This window comes from Gadus morhua, chromosome 6, assembly GCF_902167405.1.
Source record: "Gadus morhua chromosome 6, gadMor3.0, whole genome shotgun sequence".
In the NCBI taxonomy this organism is placed as follows: domain Eukaryota; kingdom Metazoa; phylum Chordata; class Actinopteri; order Gadiformes; family Gadidae; genus Gadus; species Gadus morhua.
Window position 1 is genome coordinate 25405092 of NC_044053.1, and position 20461 is coordinate 25425552.

A 20461-nucleotide genomic window follows, 5' to 3' on the forward strand; every position below is an offset into this window, starting at 1 on the left:
CTTATGCTCCTCTTCAGCCGGGTAGGGATAGCAAAGGAGGTGCTCACTGATCAGGGGTCATGTTTCATGTCACGGGTGATGAAGGAGGTCCTCAGGCTCCTGCAGGTGAAGCAGCTCCGGACCTCGGTCTACCACCCCCAGACGGATGAACTGGTCGAGCGTTTCAACAAGACACTGAAGCAGATGCTCAAGAAGGCCATGCAAGCCGACGGGAAGAACTGGGACCAACTCCTACCCCACGTACTGTTCGCGGTACAGGTGGTCCTCCAGGCGTCCACTGGGTTCTCCCCCTTTGAGCTGCTGTACGGGCGGAGACCCCGCGGGATCCTGGACATCGCAAAGGAGGCCTGGGAGAGCCAGCCGTCCCCCCACCGCACCACCGTGGATCACGTGGAGGCGTGTGGCCCATCGTCCGGGGGCACCTCCAACGAGCGCAGCAGGCCCAGGCGAGGGTCTATAACCGAGGAGCCCAGCTGAGGACCTTTCAGCCAGGAGACCTGGTCCTGGTCCCCACGGCGGAGTGCCGGTTCCTGGCCAAGTGGCAGGGACCCTACGAGGTGGTGGAACGCGTGGGGGAGGCGGAAGCCGACACAGCTGTACCACATTAATATTCTGAAGCAGTGGAGGGGGGGGAGCAGACACCCGCCGACCCCGCTCCCTTGTCCCTGGCGGCCCGGCGGGAGATCCCAGAGGTCCCGGTGGGGGAGGACCTCAGCCCGGCCCAGAGGCACGACCTGGACGAGATCATCCTGCAGCATCGGGACGTGTTCGCCGACCTGCCGGGGAGGACTGCAGTCACCCACCACGACATCCGGATGGCGCCAGGCGTAAGGGTAAGGGTTCTGCCCTACAGGATCCCAGAGGCCCGGAGGGAGGCCATAAGGACCGAGGTGCGCCGAATGCTGCAGCTGGGGGTGATAGAGGAGTCACGTAGCGCCTGGTGCAGCCCGGTGGTCCTTGTGCCCAAGCCAGACGGTACCTTTCGGTTCTGTAATGACTTCAGGCGGCTGAACGAGGCGTCGGAGTTCGACGCCTACCCCATGCCCCGGGTCGATGAACTAATCGAGCGCCTGGGCCCGGCGGGGTACCTGTCGACCCTGGACCTGATCAAGGGGTACTGGCAGGTGCCGTTGACGCGAGCGGCCCGGGAAAAGACGGCGTTCTCCACCCCGGGGGGACTTTACCAGTACACCGTCCTCCCTTTCGGGGTACAAGGCGCCCCGGCCACCTTCCAGCGTATGATGGACCAGCTCCTGAGGCCCCACCAGGATTACGCGGCGGCCTATATTGATGACATCATCATTTACAGCCCCAGCTGGGATATCCACATCCGCCAGCTAAGGGCCGTGCTGGGAGAACTACGGAAGGCGGGCCTCACCGCTAACCCGGCCAAATGTCGCCTCGGGAGAGAGGAGACAACGTACCTGGGGTACCGGGTCGGGAGGGGAACAGTGCGGCCGCAGGAAGGCAAGGTAGCCGCCATACGGGCCTGGCCTCAGCCCCGCACCAAGAAGCAGGTAAAGGCGTTCTTGGGACTGGTAGGCTACTATCAGCGCTTCATTCCCGGGTACGCCACGCTGGCCAGCCCCATGAACGACCTGACCCGTAAGGCCTTGCCAGACCGGGTCACCTGGTCGGAGGCGGCGGACCAGGCTTTCAAGACGCTCCGGGAGGCCCTGTGTTCTGAACCTGTACTAATCACCCCTGACTTTAATCTCCCCGTGATTGTACACACAGATGCCTCGGAGGTGGGACTCGGGGGGGGTCTTGTCCCAGATCCGGGCCGGAGAGGAGCACCCCATAACCTACGTCAGCCGGAAGCTCCTCCCCAACGAGCGCAACTACTCCACCGTGGAGAAGGAGGCCCTGGCCATCAAATGGTGCCTCGAGAAGTTGCGTTATTACCTCCTGGGGAGGGAGTTCACTTTGGTCACCGACCACGCCCCCCTGAAGTGGATGGCGGGGGCCAAGAATACGAACGCCCAGGTGACACGGTGGTTCCTGACTCTCCAGGATTTCCGGTTCCGGGTGGACCACCGACCGGGACCGAGAGCATGCCAACGCCGACGCCCTGTCACGTCGGGATGCCTGCCTAGGGGGGTTCCCCAGAGACCAGGGGCTTGAGCAAACGGGGGGGGGGGGGGAGTGTGGCATCCCGCCCCTGAAACCTCGGCCTGGACGGGCCCGAGGGACCGTGAAGGACGGGGTATACCACCCCCACCCACCAGCCGGCGACGGAGAGCACCTGGACCCTCCCCCCAATCAGCAGGATGGGGGACACCTGGCGGCTGGGAGGAGGAAGGCCCAGAGCCTGCATAAAAGAGGCTACAGAACAGGAGCAGGGGAAAGGCAGAGACACGCATTGAATGCAGAAGCTAGAGGCTCACGGAGACCCTAGCGCACCCTTATCCTGAGTGTGACTATTGAATAAACGCCGAAGTCGGCTTAACTAACTGTCGCCTTGTGTAGAATCTTTGAAACCCGGCTCATTCTCCAAGTCGGTTACCACAGCACCAACAAGTTTGTGCGGCGTGCTTGTTGTTTTGTAGCTAGATCTGGTATGTTGTTGTAGTTTATCTAACGTGACTAGTTGTTGCAACTTGCTAGACAGCAGGTGAAAAAACTACAACATTTGCCAAGCCAAAAGAGCGTTAATCGCGTGATAAAAAGATTAAAGCCATTAAAATTGGTTTGCGTTAACGCCATTAATAATAGCGTTAAACTGACGGCACTAATATATACACATCAAGTATTTGTCATTCAGGTACCTAATTATGCTTTCTAGTTTGTGTAACATCATTATTTTCTGCATGATATTTTCTGTTTTCTTTTACATGTTCAAAATAAATTTCAATCAAATCAAATACATTTGATTTGTATTTCTATCACATGTTTTCTATCACATGACATCATCACATCATACCATCCCATGACAATCACATAACCATCACATGACATCATCACATCATACCATCACATGACCATGAAATGACATCATTACTTCATACCATCATATGACCATCACATCATACCATCATAAGACCATCACATGACCCATTAGCAAATCAGCTCACCAAGGAGTAGCTACTTTTATTGTACTCTGGCAAAGCAAATGTAATTGTGTTGAAGCGCTAAAAAAAGGGTATATCCATATATAATATGGATATTAATATATATATATTATTTTTATTCCAATGACATCAAATGCAATAAAAAGATCAAACAGTGGGATGGATATTCATGATGTCTATAACATAATTGAGAACGCAAAGGAAAGCATATTTCTCCGTCTCATTTGACAACAACCTTGCTAGAGAGGGAGAGGGACTAAACAAGGGCAACAGTTACCCCTATGGGGTATAAGACACTGAAAGACAGACTTACTTGTGGCAGAAGAGCTGTCCACAGTTTCTGCAGTGATGCCGTCTCTCTGTGAGGGAGAAGCGGACACTGCAGCCGGAGCAGCTGTCCCCCACCTCGTCCTTCACCCAGTGGTCCGCTGCCGACCGGCCCGGCTGCTCGCTCACCGACCAGCTGAACACACGCCCCCGGCCGTCCCCCACCATCACCTTACTGTGGTCCCTAGAGAGAGAGAGAGAGAGAGAGAGAGAGAGAGAGAGAGAGAGAGAGAGAGAGAGAGAGAGAGAGAGAGAGAGAGAGAGAGAGAGAGAGAGAGGATCTGAATTGAAATACAAAGTTGTAAATAGGAACTGAGGAGGAGACGAGGAGAAGTAGGGAAATTAGGAATTGGAGGAGGCGATGAGTAGGAGGTGTGGAGGAGCTTGTTTGGAAGAGGTGGAGGGGAGGAGGAGCTGGTAGTTAGAAGGAGGAGCTGGTCGTTAGGAGGAGATTGGGAGGAGGAGCTGGTAGTTAGAAGGAGGAGCTGGTCGTTAGGAGGAGATTGGGAGGAGGAGCTGGTAGTTAAGAGGAGGAGGAGCTGGTGGTTAGGAGGAGATTGGGAGGAGGAGCTGGTAGTTAAGAGGAGGAGGAGCTGGTGGTTAGGAGGAGATTGGGAGGAGGAGCTGGTAGTTAAGAGGAGGAGGAGCCGTTAGTTGGGAGGAGATGGGGAGGAGGCAGAAGTGTTTACTTGGAGATGGCCAGTGCAGTGATTTCCGCCGGCGTTCCGTTGTCCTTGCGTTCAAATGCCGTGTGCATGGTGAGTTTGCTACGAAACACCAGCTGCCTCTCCCATCTGTACCCTGCTCATACACAAATTTACACACACATACACACGTGGTTAAGAAGGTTATTTGAATAAAGTCAATTCGAACAGTCGGGTATTTCTTTTATATCTGTATCTCTAGATCATCTTTATATCTGTCTGTATCAGGGTAGGCTGATCCAGGTGTGTCTGTTTCCAGGAAGGCTGACACAGGTGTGTTATTCTCCAGGTAGGTCTGATACAGGTGTGTCTGTCTCTAGGTAGGTCTGATACAGGTGTGTCTGTCTCTAGGTAGGTCTGATACAGGTGTGTTATTCTCCAGGTGGGTCTGATACAGGTGTGTTATTCTCCAGGTAGGTCTGATACAGGTGTGTCTGTCTCTAGGTAGGTCTGATACAGGAGTGTCTGTCTCCAGGTAGGTGTGATACAGGTGTGTTATTCTCCAGGTAGGTCTGATACACGTGTACATCAGGTTAGAGTCTTACAGGTGATGTGAGATGACTCACCTGTCCTCAGCTGGCTGTAGGGTCGAGCTTCCCCAGCTCCAGGCTGGGGGGCCGTTTGTGGAACAGACCCTGAGGGGGGCTGGGAGGGGGCTGGCTGGGCTGGCTGCTTGGGCCCCCCTGGGTGCTGCCCCCCCCCTGGGTGCTGCCCCCCCCCTGGGGGTTGGGGCCCCCCAGGTGGCCTGCCAGGTCTGCTCTGGCCCTCAGAGTAGTTGATGAAGACGAAGCCATCCTTCTCGTCGGTGCTGAGGGTGTCTGACCAGTGGCGGGAGTCATCTGAACCGCAGTCCAGAGACCAGGAGGGACCGCTGCGGACTCCAGGACCTGGGGGGCAACTGGATGGTTAGGCTGATAGCTCTATCTTCATAGCTCTATGTCCAGGATACCTGTGGTGCCTGAGGGCTAGTCTGATAGCTCTATCTTCATAGCTCTATGTGTCCAGGATACCTGTGGTGTTTGATGGTCAGTCTGACCCCTCAAATATCTTCTCTCCCTCTCTCTATATATACCACCCTATATCTCTGTGTACCTTTAGGTCTGTGAACAGCGCTGCCTGGGTGGCTGTCTCCTGCGTTAGAGGCACTGGGAGGAGTCTTAGGCTCCGGGTTGAGACTGGGCTCATCGCCGTCCGACTCACTGCTCTCCTCCTCCCCTTGGTGGGTCACAGCCCCCTCAGCTGGAGGAACAGAGTGAAACAGTAAAGAGACAGTAAAGCAGTACATTTGGAGGGTCGTGGTATTTTACCAGCTCTTGTCATGGTTAGATTAGACCAGTTGGTTATAAGTTGTAGAGTTATCGATTTCTCGCGATTTAACCAGTTTTTTGGTATATTAGAGAGATCTGGCAAGTTTAACCAGTTTGTTGATATAATAATGATTATTGATCCGTCTATATTATTTTGATACAATATTGATTATAGATCATCTCCATCAGAACTCACCAATTTTCTCTTCCGGACAGCAGTCTGGGACGTCCGCTTCCACGGGCTCTGGTGCAGGGGTTTCTGGGACTTGGAGGAATTCCATTCTCCAGAACTACAAGTAGAGCAGGAGTAGTTCAGATTCTAAACAATATACAGCAGACGTCCTGAACAAACCACTGTTTGTCCTGTGAGTGACTCCTTGAGGACAATTTAAAGCCTATTAGTTGAATGTTACAAGCCAGGATGTTCTCAACCAAGTTGGACGGGATTGTAATAGATGGAATGTTTTTGATACTGTGTTGTTACTATATCAATGCACTCGGTCAAACAAGCTCAGGAATATAGACAGAAAGTGCTTCTATGATGAGTAACTTTAAAGGGGACATATAATGAAAACCTTTCCTGGGATTTGGGGTGTTGTTTTGGGTCTCTGGTGCTCCCACACCGATACAAACTTTGAAAAAAGTCTGTACATGATTTTTTGAGTGAGATATGCATTTCTGAAAGTACCCCGCCTACAGTTACCAAACAAGCGAGTCAGTTTCGGCGCCCCCTCCTACGTAGGAAGGGGACACAGTTGAATATTACCTCCAACTTACTCCCCTCCAATCAGAGCATTGTTAAGATTTTGTGGAACAGCGGAAGAGCAGCTCCGGCGGGGGGAACTCAGCTCCCCCTGCCGGACCTGCCGGACTGCCGCCAAAGTATCGGCGGCAATCCGATGGAGGAGACATGGAGGGGGATGTACTCCCGGAGCTGAGCTGCCAGACTACCGGCGAGCTACCCCCGCCGGACCCTACCCCAGCTACCCCCTACTCCCTTCTCCTCCATGCTGTGGTTCAGTCTGACAGCTGCTCATTGGTCAATGGGCAGCAGCTCATTTGCATCAAAGCTAAAGACACCAGAAACAGCGCATTCTGAAGGGACTGAATCAGAGGAGAATAGCGGTAGGCGAGATTTTTTTCTTCCTAAAAGCTATTTCCAGCAAACAGCTTCAAAAACATGTTTTCTCGAACTCAAATAATATGTTCACTTGTTGGGAAAACACCATAATATGTCTCCTTTAAATACATAGACTAAGTAAGAATTAGCCACATAACAGTCAGCTATACGTATAACAGTTTGATGTTATCATGGTATATAACATTGTTTACAAGGTTATGTCTAAAACAGCATTCCTTAAACTATGGGACCCATAATGGGATAAGATCCAAGGTGAGGTCGTTTGCGGCCCGACAATGCACAGAATGTCCATTTTACTGTCTATTGAGCACACTAGAATTTGTGATTCTGTGCGCTTGTGTCCAACGGTCTGCACAAAAATTATCGGTTTGGTCAGAGGAGGATGAAAAGTGGTGTAATCCCAGGTCTAAGTGATCACAGCGTGCCGTAGTGTAAACAGTCGGTTACCCTGACGACGCCGTCGGAGTGCCCAGTAACGATGACGTTCTGCGTGTCCCACTCATTCATCTCCGACACGCAGCAGCAGAGGATGTTCTGGCTGCGGCCCGTGAAGGTGTTGGCGCTGGAGATGGGGCTGCCGTTGATGCTCCACACGTGGATGTAGGTCCCCGCGCACGAAACAATGTCCCCCTGTAGACAGACAGGCAGACACACAGGGGGTAGGGTTAACACTCAGGCCCAAAGCACACCGCCGTGTCAGGGGCTAGGGTTAACACTCAGGCCCAAAGCACACCGCCGTGTCAGGGACTAGGGTTAACACTCAGGCCCAAAGCACACCGCCGTGTCAGGGACTAGGGTTAACACTCAGGCCCAAAGCACAGCGCCGTGTCAGGGGCTAGGATTAACACTCAGGCCCAAAGCACAGCGCCGTGTCAGGGGCTAGGGTTTACACTAAGGCCCAAAGCACAGCGCCGTGTCAGGGGCTAGGGTTAACACCAAAAGTAAGGCCCCTTTCCCATAGGGGCGCTACACAACAAATAAGAACTGAAATTGCCGCTCAGTGTAGTCTGGGTGTAATAAATAGAGATAGGTATGGTTAAGCTCTGGGGTAACAGATAAGTAGGGTTGATGCTTAGAGTGAGGTAGGTAAGGGGTGCATTATAGGGAGGGTGAATGGTTAGGGTTAAGGTTAATTAGGCTAGTGTAAGGAAGAATTATGAGTTTGTTTGGGTAGCGTTAATATAAGGTAAGTAAGGTTTATGTCTGATGTCGGGTGGAGCTCACTGTCAGTTCGTTGATGCAGAGAGCGGAGACAGGGGCCCGGTGCCCGCGGAGCTGCGTGACGAACGCCAGCTTGTTGAGGTCCCAGATGATGCAGGTCCTGTCCCGGGAGCCACTGACCACCATGTGGTACGACGAGGAGGCCATCAGACACGTCACCGCATCTGTGTGGCCCAGCAATGCCTGGCCGACAAAGGAAGACCACCATTAGATACAAGAACTGGCCAGTACCTGGTCTATTAAATACTCCTGGCCAGTAAAGACATCTGGGGCCTCGTTAGAGAAAAAATCCTAACTGCTCCTCCTAACTTAAAGGCTGTGTTGCAGGTTAACCGGAAGTTTTGATTAATGGGTACATGAAGCACTCAAAATATGTATATCATTTATAAAATGTCTCCAAAATATTGTTAAAGTCCAGTTTTTGGCGATTTTGGCAGTGAAAGGTGTTTTCTAACACTATTCGGCGATGACATCACGTTGGGGAGACGTGGTGGAAGGTAACCACAGCCTAGTATATGCAAAATACCTGTCAATATTCGGGGGTACCCATTTCCCGATTGTTGCGCAATACCGATATACATTTTGTAGTAGGCCTATAACATTACAATATTTCATGGATGCAAGCCAAGACAATCAGTATTTAGCCTACATGAAAACACACGCACTTAACAATTTTTGATAATCATAGGCTGCTTCACTAAGATCACAACTAACCACAAAGCCTTCATAATAATGCAGTATACCGAAGCCGGAAAGGCCACACGCACAGTCGCACACACTCATCTTATGCAAAACAATCATCATTTATCATCAACATTCAGTCACTGCAAAGGTTTAAAGAATAGCCTCTTACCATAAGTTAGAATGGACCCAAAGTGTGTGATTGATACAGTCTGGTTTAGCTTTCACTTGCTATCCGTTTTTAGTATGACTTGTTCTCAACATTAAGCCATGTGCGCTCCTGGCTAATTTGCATACGCGCAAAGGACGGGCAGGCCCAGCAAGGCAAATAATAGAACCAGTCAGTCAGTCAGTCAGTCAGTCAGTCAGTCAGTCAGTGTGTCTGTCTGTCTGTCTGTCTGTCTGTCTGTCTGTCTGTCTGTCTGTCTGTCTGTCATCACCTCAATGAATTCCCAACGATTTGTGTCGTTTGGTATTGGGGTATATCCCCTTCAACCTTCGGTCTCGGGGGCTATTCCCCACTATTCACTTCGCCTTCGGCGAATAATTGTTAATTAATAGCCTAGATAAATAGAGTCAAGTCTTTATTAATACCAAACGACACAAATCGTTGGAAATTCACTCATTAAAACATTTAATTAACAATTATTCGCCGAACAGTCCAAAAATAAACAAGATAACTTTTTGCCGGCATTCATTTGTTTTTATTAGCGGTTTATTTGTTTTTATTAGCGGACATTTTGCGATGAAAACAATACCGAGTTTGATATGTCAATCATGGGATATTGTCCAATATCCCGAGATAGTGAACCAATCAAATTGCGCCATCTTAGGAGGTTCACTTGTAGCATATAATGACTAAGTATACATAATATCTATGTATTTATCTATGTATTTATCTATGTATCTGTATAATCTGCTGAACACTCTCTGATTAGTCTCTACTCTCAAGGGACTCAATGCGGCTTTGGTCCGTGTCTCCCCAACGTGACGTCATGCAATGCATTCTGGGGGAAATGAGAATCAATAGCAAACCGCTAAAATAGTACCTACTTTTTTTCGGATAACATTCCGTTTCGTGATACCTAACAACATTAAATACAATGGATAACAGTTTAAATCTTTATTATCAACAAGCAAATTGCACACAATTGTGCAAACCCTGCAAGACAGCCATTAAGGTAGGGTCTCAAAGATAGGAAAAATAACAGAGACTGTTGATAAAGGATCTTTGTAACTTATGTGCAAGATTGCTGATGGCATTGGTGACCTCCATGACGTTGAAATACATGGCTTTTAAACCGCTTTGAAGAGTTCACTCTTTCACAAGTGGACCATTTATGCTTATTTAATGCAGGCTGTCAGACTGTTGCCCTGCAGCCTGACATATACACCGAAAATTAATTTTTGAATATTTTATATTTTTGTACAATATTCACAATTTTAAAAAATGAATTTTTTCATTTTTTTATTTTTTTTTGGACCTCGTAGTGAAGGTGGCAGGCCTGTGTAGTCTCTAAAGTTCTGTGGGAAACACATTATGCGGTCTTCATTGTCATACAGACCTACTAGCAGTGCGGCTGCCATTTTTTTCAGTTATTGACAGGGTGTATGGCCACTTAACTTAGGGATCCTAACTTAAAAAAATCCTAATTTAGGATAGTTCTGTAATGGCTCAATTCCTATCTTAAGAAAAGATAGAATTTCTTCCTAAGTTAAGTTAGGAAACCTCCTTCCGTTATACCAAAACCCCTAAATGCCTTACTATCTCAAGATAGGATAGGTTTCAGAGTTAGGAAGTTTCTGTAATGAGGCCCCTGGCCCATTAATACATCTTACTTATAAAAATACCTTGGGCCTGATTACAGAAACTTCCTAACTCTGAAATCCTATCCTATCGTGAGATAGGAAGGCATTTAGGGGTTTTGGTATTACAACAACCTGAACAACCCGGCTACCTTCAGGAATCTGGCCAAGCCCATGGGCGCCCAGACGGACGACCGCCTCACCCAGTACAAAAAGCGTTTCAAGGACTGGGAGGACCCCAACGGTAAGACCCTCCCCTTGACCAGACCGGGAGGGGCCAGCAGTACACCCTTTCCTAAATTCAAAATAACTGTCAATAACTGAAAAAAATGGCAGCAGCACTGCTAGTAGGTCTGCTTGACAATGAAGACAAGGATCAACACAACAGAAACGTGATGTCTGAAAGGCTACCGAGGCCGCGTAATGATTTCTTACATTTTCCTGACCATATTTTAATTTCATTTTATCGGCTGCAAAGACATTACATTTTGAATTTGGTGGAAGAATTACTTTACTACTTTATAACTCCTCTTCTTGTTCCCTGTATCAATACCCGCCATGACGTCGCACTAGTGCAACTATCTTGCCTTTATTAACAAAGATCCTTTATCAACAGTCTCTGTTAATGTTAAAAGTAACTCGTTCTATCAATCACATTCACATTCTGAGTGCAGAAACTGACGATTGCAGATCTGCAATCTGATTTACAGAGCAGTTAGGATTACCTAAGTTTAGATAAGATAGGAGGCCAAAGATAAGATAGGAAACGGCCAACAGGTTAGGGACTGCTTCTGTAAAAGGAAGTTAGGATTTTTCCTATCTTTGAGTCCCTAATTTAAGTTAGGATGAGAAGTTAGGATTTTTTCTGTAATGAGGCCCCTGGCCATTAAATACATTTTGTTACACTTTAAGACAACTGGCCAACACCTTACCCATAACATATCTTACAAGACAATACAATTTGGAATATTGTAATTACCTGTGGGGGATGGTTTTCTTACCTGCTTTAGCGTGAGAGACTTGGCTTTCTCTTTGGATGTGCCCATCTCCCACACACAGATACTGGTGCTGGTGCCGGCAGTGATGACAAGCTTGGGGTTCGGACATATGGCACAGAGGATTTGCCCCCATTCAGACAAACACTCGTACACCACCGATGCCTAGAACCGTGGGGGTACAGAGGTTAGTTCCAAGCAGAACCAAGGCCCTGATATACCTCAAACTAAATCAGAATTGGCCTGTTCGCACTGCTGCCTGCAATCAGTCAACAATAGCATGTGAGTGATTGCCACTCGTCTCACCCAGACTTATGGCATTAAACAAAAATCCCACACATTGAAGCGACTATACAGTATATCGTACTTTGTCGAAATCGAGGTGTACGACAGCAGTTTCACAGGTTATATATGCGCACTAGGGCTGTAACGATACGCCAACTCACGATTCAGTTTGTGTCAGGACTCAGGATTATGACCCACGATTCGATAGATCCCACGATTTTTTTTAAATTAAAAAGCATTTTATTTAAACAACACTTCTATAACAATTAACTTAATGCAACATTTAATAACCAATAATTTGGAAAACTGAACAGATTTGAACAGAAAGAATACTATTAAAGTACAGCAAAATGAATGAATACATAACCAAAGATTGCAGTTGGAGGATGCTTGCAGGTAGGCAAAAACCCTCAACTAGTTTTGTGGTTTAGGCTTATGTATTTGAAAATATTAATGTCAAATAAATAAGAGGAATTTGAATAGTTTGGTCGCACTAACCAGCGTTTCCGTTAGAAAAAACGTTTATTTTTCTATTATCGCTTTTTATTAGGCTATGTAGCTTAAATAATGACATAATCAGGCCGTATAGAATGCAACATGTTTAATAGCCTAACTTTCAAATAGATGGGGAAAAAACTTGAACGTCTGATTCGCAATAACGAGGCGTAGTGTTACGAGTATCGTATGTGTGTGCGCGACAATGGGTGCTTGTGTGTATGTGTGTGTGAGAGAGGGACGTCAACGAGTGATTTGACGAGCGGTAGCGTGTGTGTGTGTGTGTCTAGTGAAGAAATAAACAAGTCCGGTAGAATAAAGTACCCAACCTGTCAATAATCGATGGCCGCTTCATTCCGACCTATAAGCAGACCAACTGCCGGTCAAAGCACACAAAGCACTAGAGACAGGGATCAAACAGGCTATTTTTGCGCACTTTGCCCACTCTGGATAAATGTTGTTCATATCGTATATGAGGAATTCGCAGGCTGTGGAGAAATGCAATCCTCTGTAGCCACGGAACGCTGTCATCACAGCGAGGGCATCTTGTCGCAGATTTACGGCATCGATAAGAGGAGCGGTGTCAGCGGACTATTATTTAGACAGATTATTAGCAAATTTCAATCTGACATTTTGACCGGAGAGATACCATTTTGTCTGACGTTTAATTTTCTATTACCGGACAAAGGAAACCCTGGCGCTAACAGCTCATATCATGTGGCTGGATCTGGACTGGAAGGATAAGGGGAGTTAGAAAGGGCGTGTCGCGCTTCTGCCTTCTCACACCACGCGACAGGTTTGTGGCTTTGAGCGTCGCGAATTCGGTTTCGATGCGCATATCGTTACAACCCTAGCGCACACCCGCTAGTTTTTCCATTTGGAATAATATCGTGGCCATGCTATGTCAAGCCAATGGTAAACGGTTGATGTACATGGTATTCTATCCACAGGTCATGTGATGAACACTCAGTGTGTCATGTGAAACGGACCTTGTCTGACTCGTAGTTGCTGAGGCGACAGCTGAGGTCAGCATATCCCCAAGCAAAGGTTTTGCTCCAAGAAGGAGGGACTAGAACCTTGTTCTGTTCCACCGCCACTATGCCCTTATCAGTACACACGATCTGTCCAACTGGCTCCTTCAGCTCTGTAATGATAATATAAGAACATATAATATTTAACAATTATTCGCCAAAGGCTCAGTGAATAGTGTGGAATACTATTCCACACTATTCACTGAGCCTGGGGTGACTATACTACATCTGAACACTCCAAAAGTTAACAAGATAGCACTTTTTGCCAGGATTTATTTGTTTTTATTAGCGGTTTATTCGTTTTTAATTAAGATATCGTTTTCGTCAAGCGACGAAAACAATATCCTGAGTTTGAGATCTCAACCATGTGATATTGCACAATATCCCGAGATAGCGAACCATTAAATTGCACCATGTTAGGAGGTTCACGTGTAGCATTTACTAAAATATATTATATAATGCTACTGGCTTATCAGTACCCACGATCTGTCTTACTGGCTCCTTCATCTCTGTAAATAATATTATATATTATGTAATATATAATATGCTACCTGATTATCAGTAAATAAAATATGTCCCAATGGCTCCTTCAGCTCTGTACTGATAATGTATCGTATAATATAATCCAACATGATAAAATACATTATAAGAACATTAGAACATAAGAACACTATGACAGTATCTGTCCCCACAGTTTACCTTTGAGCGGGGCGAGCGAGGGCCTCAGGTTGTCAAGGTGATGGAAGAAGAAGCTGAGAGGAAGGCCAGCTGGCTCTCCGTTGGTCCGGCCTCGAACACGCTTGGGAGGGTGGGCCCTCTTAAAGAGCTGGTACACACACACACAACATTGATAAATGGACTGCATTTCTATAGCGCTGTTCTAACCAGTGGCCTCTCAAAGCGCTTTACAATATATTCTAACATTCACGCATTCACACACACATTCACACACCGACGGCGGGGTCAACCATGCAGAGCGACAGCCATCTCGTCGGGAGCAGTCAGGGAGAGGTGTCTTACTCAGGGACACCTCGACACACAATACATAGACACACAGACACACCCCTCTGCCTCCCAGTGGTTTTCATTGCAGTACCTGCTTTGGGATCTGTCCAAAGTTGTTGATAAAGCCGATGGTGGCGGTCTCCTTCAGGGGGTCGTTGATGTTGTAGATGTCCACCTGGCCCTCGTAGAACAGGTGGTGGAACACGTTGACCGCCTCCACCGCCGGTGGGCCCTGCTGCTTGAAGCCAAAGATCAGGTCGATCCACTCGTGGAGGTGGGCCGACACGTAGTCGCACTCCAGGGCCTGGGGGTTGGGGGGGTCATTGGTTTGTATCCAGAATGGTTCACATACTCACACTGTTTTACAGCTCAACTGGTCTAAACCCCAACTGGTGGACATCTAACCTGGTTTACATCTAACCTGGTATAAATTTATTCCGTCTGACATCTAAACTGGTCTGAACCAAAATGGGTTTAGATTTGAACTGGTCCAAATGCATACTGGTTTCCATATAAACTCTACACCTACACTAGTAAAACCAGGTCTACTGGTCTACCTCTTAAAATAGTTTCTTTATTTATCTAACCGTGTATATGATGGACTCTACCTGTCTCTCTGACTAACTCTGTCTTTCTGTGTCAACAAGAAAGACCTATCGGTCCATCTGAAAACTCTACCTGTCGGTCTGAATACCTATACCTGTCTGTCTCTGCATCTCCACCTGTCTGTCTGAATACTTATACCAGTCTGTATCTGCGTCTCCACCTATCTATCTACCTGTCTGTCTGAATACCTCTACCTGTCTGTCTACCTGTCTGTCTGAACACCTCTACCTGTCTGTCTGTCTATCTGAATACCTGTCTGTGAACCCTGATGAACTCGCGGGGGTCTCCTTTGGCCCAGGGCGGGAGGATGACGTCTCCCAGCTTGGTGCCGTTCTGCTTCGCTCCTGGAGGACAAACAACACAACATCACAACCCTGCACACAATCTAATAACTACGTACACATATATATACCCTAATCCTACAGTTAACTAAAGCACCCTAACCATACAGTTAACTATTCAACCCTAAACATACAGTCAACTATTCCACACCAACCATAGTTAACCATACCACCCTAACCATATAGTTAACTATACCACCCCTACAGTAAACTAAACCACCCTTACCGTATAGTTAACTATGCCACCCAAAACATACAGTTAACTATACCACCCTCAGCATACAGTTAACTATACCACCCAAACCATACAGTTAACTATAACACCCAAACCCTACATTTAAGCTAGCAACGCGACTAAAACACTAGTCTCTCCTGCTAAGAAGTATCAAACATATAGTTTTGTTAGCTCTCTGCCTATCTATTTCTGTCTGTCTGCCAGTCTGGGTGTCCATTTGTCATCTGTGTGGTGTTCCCACTCCGTCGTACCCAGGTCAAAGTTGTTGGAGTTGAGCATGAACTCTGGCAGGTAGAAGAACTCTGGGATGAGCTCCTTGACGTCGGCCATGTTGTGTTTGGAGGCGGAGAGCCAGGCCTCTCTCACACTGTGGTACATGCGATCCGCCAGGTCAAAGTGACCGCCCTGCAAGTCACCATATACATCATATCAAATAGAAATACTGCACCACCAACTATGTGAAAGAAGTGCTGTAGGGAACATCGGTCTGTAAATGTATGATTGTTATTGTTAAGAAGTGATATCATTTAAAGAATAGGACATATAACATATGCATAGAAAAATAATATATAAATGTATCAGAAGTGTATTGACCTGTAGTCTCAGGAAGATCTGTGTGAATGGCTCCATGCGGACCAGGTACGAAGCTACGATCATAGCGGAGGAGTAGTGGGTCCCATAGTGGTACGCTGGCGTCTCTCCTATCACAGAGCAAACAGCATGTCAACATGGGGGAGGGGCTTCCAGAATATTTTGGGGAGGGGCTTATTGCTTGGCTCCATCCTGCCTATTTGGGGGAGGGGATTATTGCTTGGCTTCTTCCAGCCTATTTGGGGGAGAGGCTTATTGCGTGGCTTCTTCCTGTCTATTTGGGGGAGGGGCTTATTGTTTGGCTCCTTCCAGATTATTTGGGGGATTGGCTTACTGCTGGCCCCTCCCGGTCTGGTCAAGGGGAGGGTCTTACCGTTGGGGTCCTCCCAGTCCTTGAAACGCTTTTTGTACTGGGTGAGGCGGTCGTCCGTCTGGGCGCCCATGGGCTTGGCCAGGTTCCTGAAGGTAGCCGGGTTGTTCAGGTCCAACTCCTGCTCCCCCAACACAAAACACACGCTCTACTACCCCAGAATGCACTGCTTTGAGCTGGACTATAGGAAGGATTTATATATTAGGTTAGAGAAATATTCAGATTCCTATTGCTACTTCACACTCTGTCAAGAAGTATTTTTTAAAGATCCCATGCCATTCTATTTTATGATGCTTTAATATAGGTATTAGTTGGCCACAAACACAGTATTCAAAGACGTCCCCGAAATTCAGCCGTGGTGCAGAGTTACAGTCACTCCGAAACAGTCGCACATTGAGCTTCCCCCAAACGCGCTGTTTCGGTGGGTGTGTCAAGGCAGGTCAAGGAGGGGGGTGGGGGTGTGGCCCTGAGCAGCTTGTAGCCACTACCATGCGCTCTGTATACGGTGGGTGTGTCAAGGCAGGTCAAGGAGGGGGGTGGGGGTGTGGCCCTGAGCAGCTTGTAGACAGTACCATGCGCTCTGTTTACGGTGGATGTATCGCAATGGCTCTTAGAAACCCATATTATACATAGATATCTATATCATATAATATATAATATATATTATCACGGCCAAAAGCTGTGTGAGCCTCCAGACGATAGGTTATTATGAATCTCAAACGACCGCGTCTACTTCAGATTGATGTGGAAGTGGAAGAACCAGAGACGTCGGAGAACCCGACGAAGTCCTTTATGATTCATTATATCGTCTGGACGCGCACACAGCTTTTGGCCGTGATAATATGTATTATTTGATATAGATATCTATGTATTATATGATATTATTTAGATATAGAGCAGAGCTCCAGGACTGTAACGCAAGTGTTGTACACGTCCTTGTTATTTGGATAACCGTTCTGCTGTTGTTGGTTTGATGGCGCATAACACGTAGGACTCTCGTCTCTGGTATTTCTACAACGAGACTCGTAGTGGGGGTTATCTCAGCCATGGTTGAGAATGAATTGGGGGAAAGGAACTTTGGCTTTGACTCCCTGAAGTAGGCTACATGAACCACGACATGGAGGAGAAAGGGATTGTTGGCCGAGAATGTATCCCGCTTGAGCCCTGCTTCCCGCCGCCTCGGCAGCGGTCAGCGCTAATCACCGCCTCGGCAGCGGTCAGCGCTAATCACCGCATCCTGAAGCCGAGGCGGTGGTCCATCGGCAGCGAGGCTCCGGCGGGAGACGACCGCGGTCAACAATCCCTTTCTCCTCCATGTCGTGGTTCATGACTTCAGGGAGTCAAAGCCAAAGTTCCTTTCCCCCAATTCATTCTCAACCATGGCTGAGATAACCCCCACTACGGGTCTAGTTGTAGAAATACCATAGATGAGAGTCCGACGTGTTATGCGCCATCACACCAACAGCAGAACGGTTATCCAAATAACAAGGAAGTGTACAACACTTGCGTTACAGTCCTGGAGCTCTATATCTAAATAATATCATATAATACATAGATATCTATATCAAATAATACATATTATCACGGCCAAAAGCTGTGTGCACGTCCAGACGATATAATGAATCACAAAGGACTTCGTCGGGTTCTCCGACTTCTCTGGTTCTTCCACTTCCACATCAATCTGTAGTAGACAGAACCCTGCGCTGCCTGCTGCCTGCTGCCGGCGCGAGGCACCACCGCCCGGCTGCCCGCTGCCGGGCGGTGGTGCTTCGCGGCGGTGGTGCCTCGCGGCAACCTGCGGCAGGCAGCATGTCGCAGTTCATGTAGTTCGATGTCGTTCTGCCATTGCATTCAAAATTCTGTAACTAGCCTGTTACTACGAACTAAGCAACTACCGTACACGTATTAGCATTTAGCACTACCTCAATCACGACTCCTTCAGAATTCTTGTGGGTGGTTACGAACCAACCAAGTGGGCAGGGCCATGAATAATAATTTGACAACGCTACGTCACAGTGTCACCTTATCCAGATCGGCTCATTTCTTCTGCCTTTTTCCTTTCATTGCCTATTGCATTCAGCAGACAAACTGCATAGATTTCAAACTTACCACAGCTCACAAACTTATTCAGACCTATGTTATTTAACAAACAATAGGAAAAATGTGATTTTAATGGCATGGGCTCTTTAAGCGAGGTAGTTTTGTGTTTTTTTGTGGCTACTCCAATTATGATTGGATTCTTCATTTGTTCTCAGCTTAACCAAAAGGCTTTGATAAAAGCATCTGCTAAATTATGAGGTTTAATTCGTAACCTCAAAATAAATCTCTGTGCAGTTTGTTAGTTTACGTTCAATGTGTGCAGTGTGTTAGTTTATGTTCAATGTGTGCAGTGTGTTAGTTTACGTTCAATGTATGCAGTGTGTTAGTGTATGTTAAATGTGTGCAGTGAGTTAGATTGAGTCAGATGATTGCAGTGTGTTAGTGTGTTGCAGACCTGTGAGTCGTAGTCGGCCAGCACCCAGGGGAAGACGGGGTACTGCATCAGGTCGTTGTAGGAGCGGCCCGCCAGTGTGTTCAGATGCATCAGGTACTGGAAATTACTGATCTCGCCTCTCTGGAACACACACACACACACACACACACACACACACACACACACACACACACACACACACACACACACACACACACACACACACACACACACACACACACACACACACACACACACAGTGTTTGAAGAGAGTTCAGTGTGTTAAAGGAGTGTCTAGAGTGTGACTAGGGTGTGAGTTGGGGGTTACCTCCCAACGCTGGGTCACAGACTTCTCCCCGACCAGAGTGCTGAGAAGGCCAGACCTGTGTTACCGCAACACAGAACAAACAGAACGTTATTGTGATTATGGACCACCATGACGTATTGTATTACTACCTACTGCCATGTAGCTGAAAGCATTAGCCCCTAAACTCCATGTAACATCTTAAATTACTCCCCTCTGTGTAACGTATGCATTACTCCCCTCTAAACAGTGGCAATCATTAACACTTCTCTACAAAGCTGCTAATTGGCTGGCTCTCTGTAAAGTGGTTAGCCTGCAGCCTACCCTTGCTCTACGCTGGTGTTGGGTCTCTGGCCTGAGACCGACTCAGAGCTGTCAGCCAACGATGGCACCACCGCCAGGAACCTGAGGTGACAAAGAACACATAACATCAGTCAGACATTTCATCAAACACACCTTCTGATAGTGAGGAGCTAAGCTTGGTGTCTGATGAAGTGTTAGTACCTCTGGTAGACTTTGTTGCGGACACCCTTCTGGAAGGCAAGAAGGTAGTTCCTTCCGTCTGCTGAGAACACCTCCACCGCCATGGGCTGCAGAACCAAGAGGTGGTGACCTTTACATCTGACATCATTTTTACATGTCACACAGCACAGGTCTCAATGTTCATCAGCCATGCATTTCATTCATCTAAGCGGTTACAGCAGCTAGGTCACGTGGACATCTTTAGGCATATCCTATTGATCACCTCATTCTTTAACTGATCCGCTTAATTTAGAAATTGACCAGGCTCCGATTAATACATTTACAGATCATTGTAGTGTAGGGCTGGGCGATATGACGATATGAAAGTGTCTACTGGGAGAGATTTGGCCATATCGTTTATACCGAGAGAGAAAAAAAAAAAAAAAAATTATATTGCACTGCACTGACTGAAGCAAGGCAGGTGTGAGACTCACCTGTTAACTTGAAAAAAAATCTCATTTGTATTGAAGAAACAGTTCTATTTTTACCACCAGCTATTTGCACAGCACATAACTTTATTTTATAAGTGTATAATTAGTATTTAAAATATTTGTGTGATGCTGTGATTTTTATTTTATATTACACTGCACTGACTGACAGCCAGGCAGGTGTGAAGCACACCTTTAAAAAAAAATGTTATTTGTATTGAAAAAACAGTTGTTTACAATGTTTACAAGATGTTTGCACAATATGACACTGCAGTTAATGACAGATTGTTCGCTACTTACTCCTTTGTAAGCATGGAAATTCAAGTTCAAAATAAAAGAAAAAACTGATCAAATGTGAAGTATGGTTATTTTAAGCCATTTATTATTTTAATTTACTTCAAAAATACCATATCGTGATATATATCCATATCGTGATATAAAATTACTCATATCGTGATATAAGATTTTGTCCATATCGCCCAGCCCTATTGTAGTGCGACATTTTAAGGTTTTGGTTTCAAA

The 20461-nt window shown here is 47.0% G+C and overlaps 1 protein-coding gene across 2 annotated transcripts in view; it reads right to left on the reverse strand.

Moving 5' to 3' along the window:
- The window catches only part of wdfy3 (WD repeat and FYVE domain containing 3), an 81192-nt gene that overhangs the window by 5028 nt on the left and 55703 nt on the right, over positions 1 to 20461 (reverse strand). For both annotated transcript variants that reach the window (XM_030357860.1, XM_030357859.1), the window contains 19 exons: positions 19494 to 19579; positions 19314 to 19394; positions 19014 to 19068; positions 18707 to 18826; positions 16216 to 16333; positions 15846 to 15952; positions 15503 to 15656; positions 14928 to 15019; positions 14161 to 14373; positions 13764 to 13890; positions 13023 to 13177; positions 11260 to 11418; positions 7775 to 7954; positions 6998 to 7180; positions 5606 to 5699; positions 5195 to 5341; positions 4669 to 4989; positions 4088 to 4199; positions 3385 to 3582 (listed from right to left, as the gene is read on the reverse strand). In XM_030357860.1, the coding sequence (XP_030213720.1) occupies positions 3385 to 3582; positions 4088 to 4199; positions 4669 to 4989; positions 5195 to 5341; positions 5606 to 5699; positions 6998 to 7180; positions 7775 to 7954; positions 11260 to 11418; positions 13023 to 13177; positions 13764 to 13890; positions 14161 to 14373; positions 14928 to 15019; positions 15503 to 15656; positions 15846 to 15952; positions 16216 to 16333; positions 18707 to 18826; positions 19014 to 19068; positions 19314 to 19394; positions 19494 to 19579 (2702 nt within the window). The remainder of the gene's footprint in view (positions 1 to 3384; positions 3583 to 4087; positions 4200 to 4668; positions 4990 to 5194; positions 5342 to 5605; positions 5700 to 6997; positions 7181 to 7774; positions 7955 to 11259; positions 11419 to 13022; positions 13178 to 13763; positions 13891 to 14160; positions 14374 to 14927; positions 15020 to 15502; positions 15657 to 15845; positions 15953 to 16215; positions 16334 to 18706; positions 18827 to 19013; positions 19069 to 19313; positions 19395 to 19493; positions 19580 to 20461) is intronic.